The sequence below is a fragment of the Dasypus novemcinctus genome, chromosome 1 (genome assembly GCF_030445035.2).
Source record: "Dasypus novemcinctus isolate mDasNov1 chromosome 1, mDasNov1.1.hap2, whole genome shotgun sequence".
Lineage (NCBI taxonomy): Eukaryota > Metazoa > Chordata > Mammalia > Cingulata > Dasypodidae > Dasypus > Dasypus novemcinctus.
This window is the reverse complement of record NC_080673.1, coordinates 154,528,507-154,540,831: the sequence shown is the minus strand read 5'-3', so window position 1 is coordinate 154,540,831 and position 12,325 is coordinate 154,528,507. Positions and strand designations below refer to the sequence as shown.

The following is a 12,325-nucleotide window of genomic DNA, read 5'->3' as shown; positions in this document are numbered from 1 at the left end:
AAACATTAAAAGAAAGACCATAATTGCAAGCTTATCTCTTTAAAAAAATAGATGCAACAAAACTGCTGCTTTTATTCTTGAAGCTGGATTTAGATCTAGAAGTTTATCAAGCATATGCTTCATGTACCTCATCCCAGCCTTCTAAATTGGTAGTATCCCCATCAAAACAGCCATTACCGCCACCTTTATGCAATGAATTCTGAGTGCTCTGCCTGGGCCTATATTTTCCTGTTTCTTAGTATATAACTGGGCCATATCTTAATGTTTAGTATGACTTGTAATTTTTTGCTTACTTCTCAGCATTTGTTTATCTTGATGAGTTTACTATGAAGGTGAGTTTCTCTTTCCTAGGGTTTTATTGTTAATTGACTTTGTGTTTCTTCCTTGACACTTTGTTCGACTAGACCTAGACCTTTAGAATTGCCCTTGTTTAGCTGATGAGATTTTATATATATGTATATATATATTTTGAGAAGTGAACTTATAAAACAATCATGCTTAACATGCAGAATTCCCATATAGCACCCCTCCACTAACACCTTACATCGTTGTGGAGCATTTGTTACAGATTATAAAAAAACTTTATCAGACTATTATCATTAATTATGGTCCATATAATTATGGTGTATTTTTCCATACACACCTTATTATTAACACTATGTATTGGTACTGTACATTTGTTATCATTCATGAGAGAACACACTTATATTTGTACTGTTAACCACAATCTGTCTTCTACCACGTGGTTCATTTTGCTGTACAGACCCATGCCTTGTATAACCAAAATATATACTCAGTGACTGTCAGTTTTATCACAGAGTTGTGCAGTTATTGCCTCAGTAAGTTTTGAATGTTTTCCTTAGTCCAAAAGAAAAAAATCCCACACCCCCTATTATTTACACTTAGCGTTAATATAATACTTTCTTTGCTATTGATGCAAGAATATTACTATATTACTGTTAACTGTCATCTATAAGTTAAATTTTTTTCCTCTGTGAATAGCTGATCAAAGATTTCCAGCTTTTCTTCCTCTGATTCTTACCCTAGATATGTGGCGCAGTTTTTAAGATTGCACTATTTGTGCAATTATTTCACTCCCTGGAGAAAGCTTCTTTTCCTCTCTTCCCTCTCTGGGAATCTTACCTGTTATGCTTGTTTGTTTGTTTTTCTTATGTAGTTTTTTTTATACTCCTGTCTTTGCCTGTATCTACTTTTGCCTGGGGACAAATTCTGGGAGGAGGGTCACCCTGGAGAGGACTTTCCCAAGTCATTATTTCCTAGCCAAAATAAATGCCGGGACCCATGAAGGGGCACAGACCAAAGAGTCCATGGGAGAGGGTAATTTCTTTACCACAGTTTCAAGCCTCTTCCTCCCACTCTTACCTAGATGCTGTGCAGTACTTCCCTGGCCTCTAGAGCCCCAGAAAAGTTGTTTCAGATAGTTCCTGCCTGTCTACTAACTTTTTTGGGGGAGTGTGTTTTGGAGGTCCCTACCCTGTCACCTTCCCAGAAGTTCTCCTCCTAGTGCTATTTCTGTTAGCAGTAATTTTGATAAAACACTTGTATCGTTCTGTTGCATCTCATAAAATTAGAAAGATTTATATGACTGATGGTCAAAATTTATATTTCTGTAACTCATTGTATTTTAATACACTGTATAAAAATAAAGTTGACATATTTGTACACTAAAAGTGTGTTTTATCTTTAGGTGCTGATCTTTCAGATTACTTTAATTATGGGTTTAATGAAGATACCTGGAAAGCTTACTGTGAAAAGCAAAAGAGGATACGAATGGGACTTGAAGTTATACCAGTTACGTCTACTACAAATAAAATTACGGTAATTAGTAAATATTCCAAAATAACCCTGCCTTTTCCATTGTCCCACTTTTAATCTCCCTAAATAAATCTCCTTTTTCCCTATAAAGGTGGTTAAATGCTATATGATAGTTAAAAAATTCCATTCTCTTTATCATGTTTGTTTTTCCCTTCCCTTTGAATTTTATATTAATGATTATCTGATGTTCTTAGTTTGAAATCACAGACTAGCCACAGCTAGTTTGTCTTTATATGGCCTATCAATTAAAAATTATGTGGTATCTTAATGGGGAATGTGTTATTTAACTTAGGCCGAAGACTGTACTATGGAAGTTACACCAGGTGCAGAGATCCAAGATGGCAGATTCAATCTTTTTAAGGTGAATTTTAGTAAATTATCCTTGGTTGCTCTCATTTTTTGTTCTTGAGTCTGCTCCCATACCACTGTTAAAGGGACAAGATTAAAGTGGAAATAGCTACTTTTTTCCCAAATCTTCAGCTTCCTGGTGACTTACAAATTTGCTGATTGTTTTATCTCTTCTTTTGCAAGCATGTGAATTTATAGCTTATTATACTAACAAATGCCAAGTAAAGCTATTCTTGCTATATGTTGTGATTTTATTTTGAAGCATAGTATATGTTTGTAGGATGTAAGATTACATGCCAACAGACTAAGCTCTCATTGTAGATCATGTTATAATGTTTGTCAACAGAATTACATAGTTATTCTTTCTAATTTTCTTTAAAAAAATGATAAGATGGCATACTGTTTACTATCTGTGTGATTCTGAAATTGTTGGTTTTGTAATTTATGATATTTCAGGAATCTTAGGCATTCTCTCTGAGTCTCTTTAAGAACTCAACAGAATGGGATAAAGCTGTTTATTTTTTTGTAAGTAAATTCTTAAAGAGAGTAGGTTTATGTGAGGGTCTTGAAGGTTGGTACTACTATTCAGGTATTAGGTCTCACTTCTGGTTTCTCCATTACATGATATGATCAAAGACCCAGTTCAGAAAATGTTATATTTTCATACCTCAGCTAAACACCTAGAAACCTCTGCAAACTTGTCTTAAAATCTTATTTGCTTGCCGTCTTTGATTGTGTATTTTTCGTCCTTTACCTTAGTGTTTAATTCTTACATTGATAACTACTGGGTTGAAGATTGAAAGTGCCTTTTAGATTGAATTATATACTCAGGGAACTTTATAGGCTGGATATGGAACTCTGTGCCCCTTTTGGGACTACAGCCCTGTCCATTAAAATACTGCCTTATGCAATGCATGTGCTATATCCGCAGATGTAGCTGCTCTGCTGGACACAGTTTTGTATAGAGAAATTAATTTTAATTTACATCCTACTTTAGGTAAGTATTTGGTTCTTGTTTTGCTGTAAATATTTTTGAAAAGACGTGATGATGTCTGTCCTATTATAAATGGTAATCAGGTTCTTTTTGGTGATATAAATATTATCTACTTTATGCTTTGGATATTTTGTAATAATTACAATAAGTAGAAAAATAGTCTTGGTGATAGAAGAGTTCTTTTTCAATGGTGTTTCCTCCTCCCTCCCCTTCTAACAGAAATGAGAACTGCCTCTGTTAACTGCCAGCTTCTGTATACTTTCTTTTTTCCAGTAGACTTTTAAAACCTAAAAATAAAAAAATTCCTCGAAGCTGGTCTCTCATTGAATGTAATTGTAGTGAACAAGTTTTTTAATACACAGTTTTGTCTGTTGGAAAATTATTTTGAAATTGCTTTTGGTTATGGGGGGGGAGGTCATTGTTTCATTCCACTTTATTTTTTTCTAATCAAACAAGGACTTAAATTTGATGGGTGAGGTCTAATGGTTTTTCTTGATAATGTGCCTAAATATTTATTAATATTTCTGTTAAAAATAGTGATTTGGGAATAGGGTGTGTATTTTAATTATGTGGTACACATTTTTTATTTTTGTATTTTGTGGTCTGTAGGAAGCCATTTTATTGATAATACTGAAAATTTGCAATTAAAGGTATATTTGGCATTTTCAGGCTGCAATTGGATTTACATTTGAATCTGAGAAAAATTGTCACCTTGTTCAAATTTCTGTGGGATTATTTTTTGTCCAAAAATTACTGTCTTTTACTGTTTTATTTTGGAACTTTGAGGAATCAAAAAAAAAGCTACAAAGATAGAATTACTACCCCAAAAAGGCAGAAGTAAACCTTTTAGGTGTCCTTTAATGCCAAAGTGTGTATTCTAGACAAACTTTCTATAAGAATTAAGAAAAATGTGAGTGAATTAATAATTACTTTAGGATTAAAAATAAAATTGGAAGCCTATATATAGATTATTTATATTTCAGTTTTTTAAAATTTTAAAGTGTGATGAAGTAGTAATAGAAGCATATGCCAGTTTAACCATCCTTTAGATATGAACCAGAGAAGGAAAGAAAGGATTATAGATTGAGGAATCAATTTAGGAAATGAAACATAGTTTAACTGACTAGAAGTGGATGGAAGGATTATTCAATAAGTTAACCTTATTGGATCAGAGGGTTCCTTTTGGAAAGGAATAGTAGAAAGAATACTTTATAGGTTGGGGTTTAACCTGTAGAAAGCTTAGAAGACCAGGAAGATGAGTTTGAGGTGTTACTGCATATTTGTGTGTAGGAGTATGACTTAGAAAGTAACATTATTCTGGCAGCAATGTATGGTGTGAGTCAACAAATAAAGCCCAAGCTCTTATCCACTTATCTAACACTTAGCAAAACTAAGAAACCCCTAATAGGTATGAACTATTAAGGGTTTGAACTAGAATTATTAAGAGTTGGCAAAAAAAGAAAAAAATCTCTTCCCTAATTTTCTTGATATCTTTTTATACTTCCAGTGTGCCTGGCACAGTGCTAGATGATATGGTAAATTAGTTCCTCTGTATTTAAGGAGCTCATGAACTAAGTGGGTAAACTAACATGTACCTATAAACCAACCACACAGTACTAAAAGGAACGTTGTATTGGTGGTATTGAGCAAATGCAGTGGGGAGTTCAGAGGAGAAAGTGGATATTCATCTAGAATTCAAAGGTGCTATTTGAAAGATGAGTGAATATTTTCTTCATTTGGAGAGATGAGAGTGAAGAACATTGTAGGCAGAAAGCAATATGAACAAAAACAAAAAATAAAAATAAAGTCACTCAGTTGGGTGCAAAAACAATTGTATAATTATACAGTTGAGGATGAGGAGAGGAATGAGTAGTGATAATGCATATAACATGTATGTGTGAGAAAATGATCACAACATTTTCTTTAAATATTTTTATATCCTTGTGTGTACTCAAATGTATACACATGCGCAGATGATTTTTTTTCCACTCTGGAAGACTTACAAGCTTTGCCACTAGTGTTCTTAAGATTTCACAGTATGTGTCTTGATCTATTTTCATCTGTTGTACCTGGCAGTCTGTTGTACCCTCTTAATCCAGAAGCACATGTCCTTCACTTTGGGAAATTTTTCTTCTAATATTTCTTTGTTTTTTCTCTACTCTCCTCTCTCTTTTGGTCCTCCTGTTTAGATATTGGATCTCTTGGAGTGGTTCTCTGATTTTCTTATCTTTGTCTTCTATTTTCCATCTCTTCATCTCTTGTTATCTGGGAGTTTTTGTCAACCTTACAACCTGTCTATTTGGTTATTTGTATGTGTGTGTGTGTGCTTTTTAGTTTTCAAGGGTTTTTTCTTTAGCATCCCATTTTAAGTTTATTTTTGACTTCTGTTTTCACATATCTGTGGATCCTTGGCCCAAGTAAGAGTGGGCCACTAAAAAGTTGATTGGAAGCTCTGTGTGTGTGAATGGGTCTGGGTGACTAGCTTCACTGTGGGACTAAGCTCCTTTTAGAATCCCTGATATCATTTTTTTTATTAAAGAAGTGGTAGGCTTACAGAACAATCATGCATAAAATACAGAATTTCCATATACCATCCTATTATTGACACCTTTATTGGTGTGGTACATGTAATACAATTGATGAAAACACACTTTTATAAGTGTATTACTAGCTATAGTCCATGGTTTAACTTAGAGTTAACTACGTAGCACAGGTTACCAGGGGATGACTAGCTGTAGTCCATGGTTTAACTTAGAGTTAACTATGTAGCGCAAGTTACCAGGGGATGACTAGCTGTGTAGTCCATCGTTTAACTTAGAGTTAACTGCGTAGCGCAGGTTACCGGGGAATGGGATATACAGAATGGGGAGTCAAGGCTGTGCAGGCTTCCTCTTTGGAAAAATGGAAATGTTTTGGTAATGGCTGGTGATGATGGTAGCATAACATTGTGAATGTAATTAATAGCACTTGAAATGTATATCTGAATGTGTTTAAAAGGGGAAATGTTAGGTGTTATATATGCTAATGGATAATAAATCTTTTTTTAATATATTGAACTCAGGTCATTATTTTTAGGTTTTGTTTTGATTATTTTGTTTTGCGATAATCTAATTTTCCAGAGAAGACTTTTCAGTCTTCTACCTAGAGAATATGTGCCGGGCTGATTCATATGTTCTGGGAGCTGGATTTGTAAATTCCTGAATCTTTTGGGAACCTACCATAAAAGTTCATAAGTCTTCAATTTCCCACTGCTGACTTAGGATTCAGTTGTATTTTTAGTCAGCTACCATTTCTTTTAACTGCTTTCAAAGTTCTGAATTTTCTTGCTTTTCCATTCTTTTTGTTCTTGTGGACTTAAACAAAATTGTGATAATTTATTTATAGGGTTCTCTACTGTTCCTTTTTCTTTTTTTTTTTTTTAACCTTAACAGTATGTGGTAAATGTTTTCCCAGGTTATTAAAATTTTCTGATAAATACCATTTTGAAGATTTGCAGAATCTCTTTTTAGATACACTACAGTTTGCCTAATAGTTTCCTTTTTGTATATTATATTGTTTGTAGTGTTAACTTTTATAAATAATGCTATAATGGGCAGTCAGTGGAAATCTCAAGAATCTTGAAAAAGTTTGGTGCAGAAGATTTGTAGGCAAGATGTATTTGGATCTGTCATGTTGGACATGAATTTATTTTTATTTTATTTTATTAAGATTTCTTTTTAAAATTTATTTACTCCCCCTCCCCCATTGCTGTTTGTGTTGTCTGCTCTCTCTCCATTTGCTGTGTGTGTTCTTTCCCTGTCTGCTTGTCTTTTTCTCTCGTCTTTCTCATTAGGAGGCACTGGGAACTGATCCTGGGACCTCTAGTATGGGAAAGAGGCACTCAATTGCTTGAGCCACCTCATCTTCCCAGTCTGCCATGTCTCTTGCAGTCTCTCTTCTGTGTCTCCATTTGTTGCATCATTTTGCTGCACCAGCTTTCCATGGTGCAGGCCACAAACTCTCCGCAGAGCGATCCACCAGCTCTCTGTGGCACAGGCCACCTTGCCTTCACTGGGGCTTCCCGTTATGGTACACTGGAGCCCAATCACTTGATCCACATCTGAGAATTTATTCTCAGAAAATTAGTCATATTGTCTTGCGGTTATTTATTAAAATATTAGATCGTATGAAATAATCTCATTATGCTCTGGTTAGACAAATTTTGAGATTGTATATGATCCCTGAGTGCAATATTTGAAGATGAATATAAATAAGAGTGATGATAATGCACGTTTATAAGGAGGGTTGCTAGAATGGTGAAAATTTTCGGAATTGTTTATATATTGTTATATTGACAAGCAGTCAATTTTCATATGTTTAAAAATCTGCCCTGTGTTTTCTGATAACTTTTTTCACTTTTCCCCTATTGCAGATACTCTTTCATCTGTATTCCCCTCTTTCTCTCCTCCTACATTTCTTCCCTTTTTCCTCTTCCTCTTTCCCAATTTCTATTTGAGTACCAATTATGCCAGGAAGGGTATTGGATTTGGTGGTGATGGAAAGCATAAAAGACATAGTCTCTTGGTCTTGTACTTTATCTCTCCCAGTGGGGAATATAGGTATAATTAAACAATCATGCCAAAAATTATATAGTTTTAAGCTCCAGGGCCTATGAAGGGTTTTGAAGAAGTGATATTTTAAGTTGAGACCCAAATGCAATCGTAATAAATACTATATGTCTGGCTGCCTTTTAGGCATTTGAGTTACAGGTTTGAACTGGCTCATGCCTTCAGCGATCTTATGTTATAATGCAGTAGACAGTTAACCATATAACAAATAAGTTAACCTTGGGTATTAGTGAGAAATCTTATGAAGAAACATTTGAACAAATACAAAATGATGATTAGAAGGATGTAGCCATCAGAAGATCCCCAGATCTCCCAAGCAAGAGAATAGTATAAAACTTCTCAGAAAGGAAGAGCTTATATGTTTAAAAGGAGAAAAAAAAGCCCATTCTGATCAGAATGTAGTAAAAATGAGTTAGAATAGAGGTAAACAAGGTTGGAGAGGTATCTGTACCATGCTGATTCTTATAGACAATGGTAAGAAGTTTGTATTTTATTCCATTTGTAATGAGAAGCTATTAGAGAGTTTTGAGCAGATGTTTGAGTTTGAGAGACATGAATTGATTTACATATTTAAAGTTAATTTAATTTAGCAGAACAGGTAAGTTGTGATTGGTGGGTTGGACTTGGGTTTTAGGAGGGAACATAATGGTAAGTAGATTTGGTATATATTGTAGAGGTAAAGTTGATATATTGAATGTTAACATATGTTGGATAATTCCTGGGTTTTGTTGTTGTTATTGTTTTCTTGAGCAATTTGGTAGATGATGGTGCCATTTAAGTATAGGGGCAAGACTTGGAGAGGATCAGATTGGGGGATGCTGGGGAATGAGTAATTATTTTTGGCCATGGTAAGTTTGAAATGCCTTTTAGACTTGTAATTAGCTGAATGTGTTTTATTGGAGTGCTGCAGGGGAGCAGTTGAGACCGTGGTGTCAATTCTTAGAGTATTCTCTTTTAGGTAGTTTTTTTTTTTTTCCCATGGCATTTATTATATTGTTCTGATTGTTTGTGTCTGTCTTAAGATCTGGGATTCTGTTATTTTCTCTATGTAGTCTTTACTTCTGGTACATAATAATAGATATTTGGTAAATGTTAATGAATGAATCATGTTTATTTTTCCTGTCACCAGATCCTGTCTGCTTTATCTGTCAAGTATTTATCAAGTCCATTTCTTTCTATCTGACATTATCTTAGTGCTGATCCTTATCCCTCATTAGGACCAGTGTATTTTAAATGGATAGTTTTTAAAACAGCAGAATGCATTTTCAAATATAATCTCATTGTTGAACCCTAATTATATGAAGTTATCAATTAGGGACTGGGTTTAGCACTATTGGTAAGAGATTGAACTATAAAGGCTTAAATATATAAGGGTTTCTTTTTCTCCACATAATGATTAGTTTGGTGTGGTATTGAATCATTGGCTCAGGTTTATCAGAATCAAGGTGTCAGAGTTTCTCTTGGCCTTTGTCTCACAGGATAGTAGAATTTAAATATGGCATGGAATATGGTTTAATATTATTTAAGTGTAGGGCAGCTGGAACTTAATTTGTTTAAATTTAGTAAATTGGTGCTGATTTTAAGATAAGGTAAGTATAAAAACAAAAGAGCCTAAAGAAGATATTTTACCAGTCTAAAGTTTTACAACTGGATCACCATCTCAAAAGATCTGATAGGGGCAGAAGGGATGGACAAATCTGGGAGAAGTTATGGAGTAAGTAGATAATCTAGTTTAAAGTTAACATAGAGGGAGAAGGAGGAGTATTAAGGAGACAGATGCCTGACTTCAAGCTTCTAGTTGTGCTGTACCAGCAGAAGAATGGTAACTGTTGATGGTGATGGGAAAATGTAAAGGAGAAATAATATGTAAGTGCAGCAGCAGATTATTGACATTTATGTTATAGCAAATCACAGTCTAAATAGAAAATAGTTAGAATGGCTAAAGTGGCTGCTAGTTATTTCTTAGATAAGGGTAGCAAATACAAAAAAAAGTTCTTCAAGGCCCTGAGAACTCTGAAATATGGGGTCATAGCCAAGTATCTTAGATTCATTTGATGATCAAGGGTAATGTATGAAAGTACCAAAGAGTACTTAATAGTTTATTGGGCTTTTAAGTAGTATTAATGTGGACTTTATTAGTTGGCAACCTTTTGATCCCACAATCATGTTTGATTCCTTTCACCTAATATTATTCTAAAATATAGGTTAATTTTATGAAATATTTAACAAAACATTCTTCATTCTTGATCTTCACATCATGTCACAAATTTATTTTAACATTGTAAATTTACTGTATTTGAGTATTCTGTTAAATTAAACAAGCTAATAACCCTTTTTTTTAAGGTACAGCAGGGAAGAACTGGAAATTCAGAGAAGGAAGCAGCACTTCCGTCTACAAAAACTGAGTTTACTTCTCCTCCTTCTCTATTCAAGACTGGACTCCCACCAAGCAGGTTAGTTAGGCAGTTGTAACTCCAATCATTGTAAGGCACTGGTATCTTTGCATTGTATTAATGCTATGTAAAGTATAAAGATTTGAATGCTCTACAGAAATATTGGCACATTCTGTTTAAGTACAAAACTTATTCTTTGTGAAAAACTCTTAGGTAACTGCTCTGAAGAAAAATCTAGGTAAGCAAGAAATGAAGCATGGTATATAGTTACATGTATGTAAAAAGAGAGAACAATCTTACATTCAGGAGAGGTGATGTCAACAATGGTCTTGCTGTTTTTGGTGCTTACTATCATTACATAAAGCTTTATTAGACTTCCTTAAGTGTAGATCTTTTAGCCTAAAGATGTCTTAACTAATTTTAATAATGGAGGCTATTGAAATTTCAGCCTGGGAAATCTTAGACAAATTAAAACCATTTTCCTTTCTTTAGTTGAGGTGATATTGCCTTACTTAGCATTCATAAGATATTTTTTGTAAGAGGCAAATATGCTGGCAAATATCCTGGCAGATAGTCTTTTCATTTAAAAGTGACATATTCTTTTAATTTAAAAGTGACAAGTGGTTACTTAGTTACCCTCATTAACCGGAATTTCAGAAACGGATAGCCTAAGAATAGGGAAGTTTGATGTCAGCAGTTTAATTTCAGGTTAGATAAAAATAACTTAAAGCAGTTGTTTCTTTGGACTTGAAACAAAGCAAATCTATAATTTTGTATTTACCAGTTTTAAGGGATTATATTTCATAATTTACTAATGCAGCAAGAGACCTAATGGGGAACATCTAGTTTAGTTTTAAGGTATAGTTTCTTGAAGCTTTGGGCCAAAATTAAATGTCTTAAAGCCACTTTTACTATCTTAATAATTACTAGTCATGAGACTGTCCAAGTGTGATTGTTTAAACTAATAGCAATCTCATAAAATGTTCAGATAAAGAAGTTCTAATAGCTGAGGATTATCAATCCTTTTATCATGTATGATCGTTTCCATTTTTACGTTTTTAAAAATAGGTCAGATTTTTCATTGAACTTGTGATATTCAGTGGTGTAGAATGGTAGTAGAAGCTTGGACTCTGGAGCCAGACATCTGTGGTTCAAATTCCAATTCTACTACTTAGTAGCTGCAAGTTCTTTAATCTCATGTTGCCTTTGTTTCCTATTCCATTTAATGTATTAATAGTATATCCCTTACAGGGTGCTTATGTATAGATTCCCTTATGTAAAGTGTTTTAGAATAGTGTGTGGTGTACAGTAACTATATATGTTTGCTATTACAATCATCATAATTGCTTTATTTAAAAACCAATAGCATTTTTTCAGTTTTTCTGTATTTTGCCTTTCTTTGCTTTGCATTGCTTTCTTCTTGGGTCAGATTATGTAGGGACTTGTGCCATCATTATAAGGACTCGGGCTTTTCCTGTAACTGAAATAAATGGGGAAGTTACTACTGGATTTTGAGCAGAAGAATAATATCGTATTTAAATTTTAAAAATCAGGGAGCAGGTGCATCTCAGTGGTTTGAGTACCTCCTTCCCATGTACAAGGTCCCAGTTCAATCCCCAGCACCTCCTAAAAATAATAAAAAGAAAAAAACCAATTTAGCTTTTTTATTATGAACAGATTATAGACAGGTTAAGGACAGAAACAGGCAGGAAAGTTAGCAGTTATCCAGGCAAGCAATAATGGTGACATGGACTAAGAAAATAGTTGTGGAGCTGGTAAGTAGTAGTCAGATTATGGATATATTTCAAAAGATGAGCTGTTAGACTATCCTTTTGTATTAGATCAGGATTGTGGAGAGAGGGAAGTCAAGAATGATGAACTCAAGGTTTTAATTCTGAACATCTGAAAGGATGGATTTATTATTTACTGAGATGGAAAATACAATAAGAGGAATGGTTTTTGGAGGGAGGAGACTAAGAGTTAAGTTTAGGACATAATAAATATGAAATACCTACTAGACACAAATGGAAAGTTTGAGTTGGACACTGAACCTGGAGTAGAGGGGAGCAGGGAGTATGTGCTATAGATAGAAATTTGGGAGTAATCAGTGTTTGTTATTTGAAGCTATAAGACTGAATTAGATTGTA

The 12,325-nt window shown here is 34.0% G+C and overlaps 1 protein-coding gene across 16 annotated transcripts in view; it reads left to right on the top strand.

Moving 5' to 3' along the window:
* The window catches only part of FIP1L1 (factor interacting with PAPOLA and CPSF1), an 82,835-nt gene that overhangs the window by 24,121 nt on the left and 46,389 nt on the right, over window positions 1–12,325 (top strand). For 8 of the 16 annotated variants that reach the window (XM_012526001.4, XM_004460606.4, XM_058298622.2 and 5 more), the window contains 3 exons: window positions 1,709–1,839; window positions 2,129–2,197; window positions 10,129–10,238. In XM_012526001.4, the coding sequence (XP_012381455.1) occupies window positions 1,709–1,839; window positions 2,129–2,197; window positions 10,129–10,238 (310 nt within the window). The remainder of the gene's footprint in view (window positions 1–1,708; window positions 1,840–2,128; window positions 2,198–10,128; window positions 10,239–12,325) is intronic. The other 8 variants (XM_004460612.5, XM_004460611.5, XM_058298627.2 and 5 more) reach the window with 1 other exon arrangement.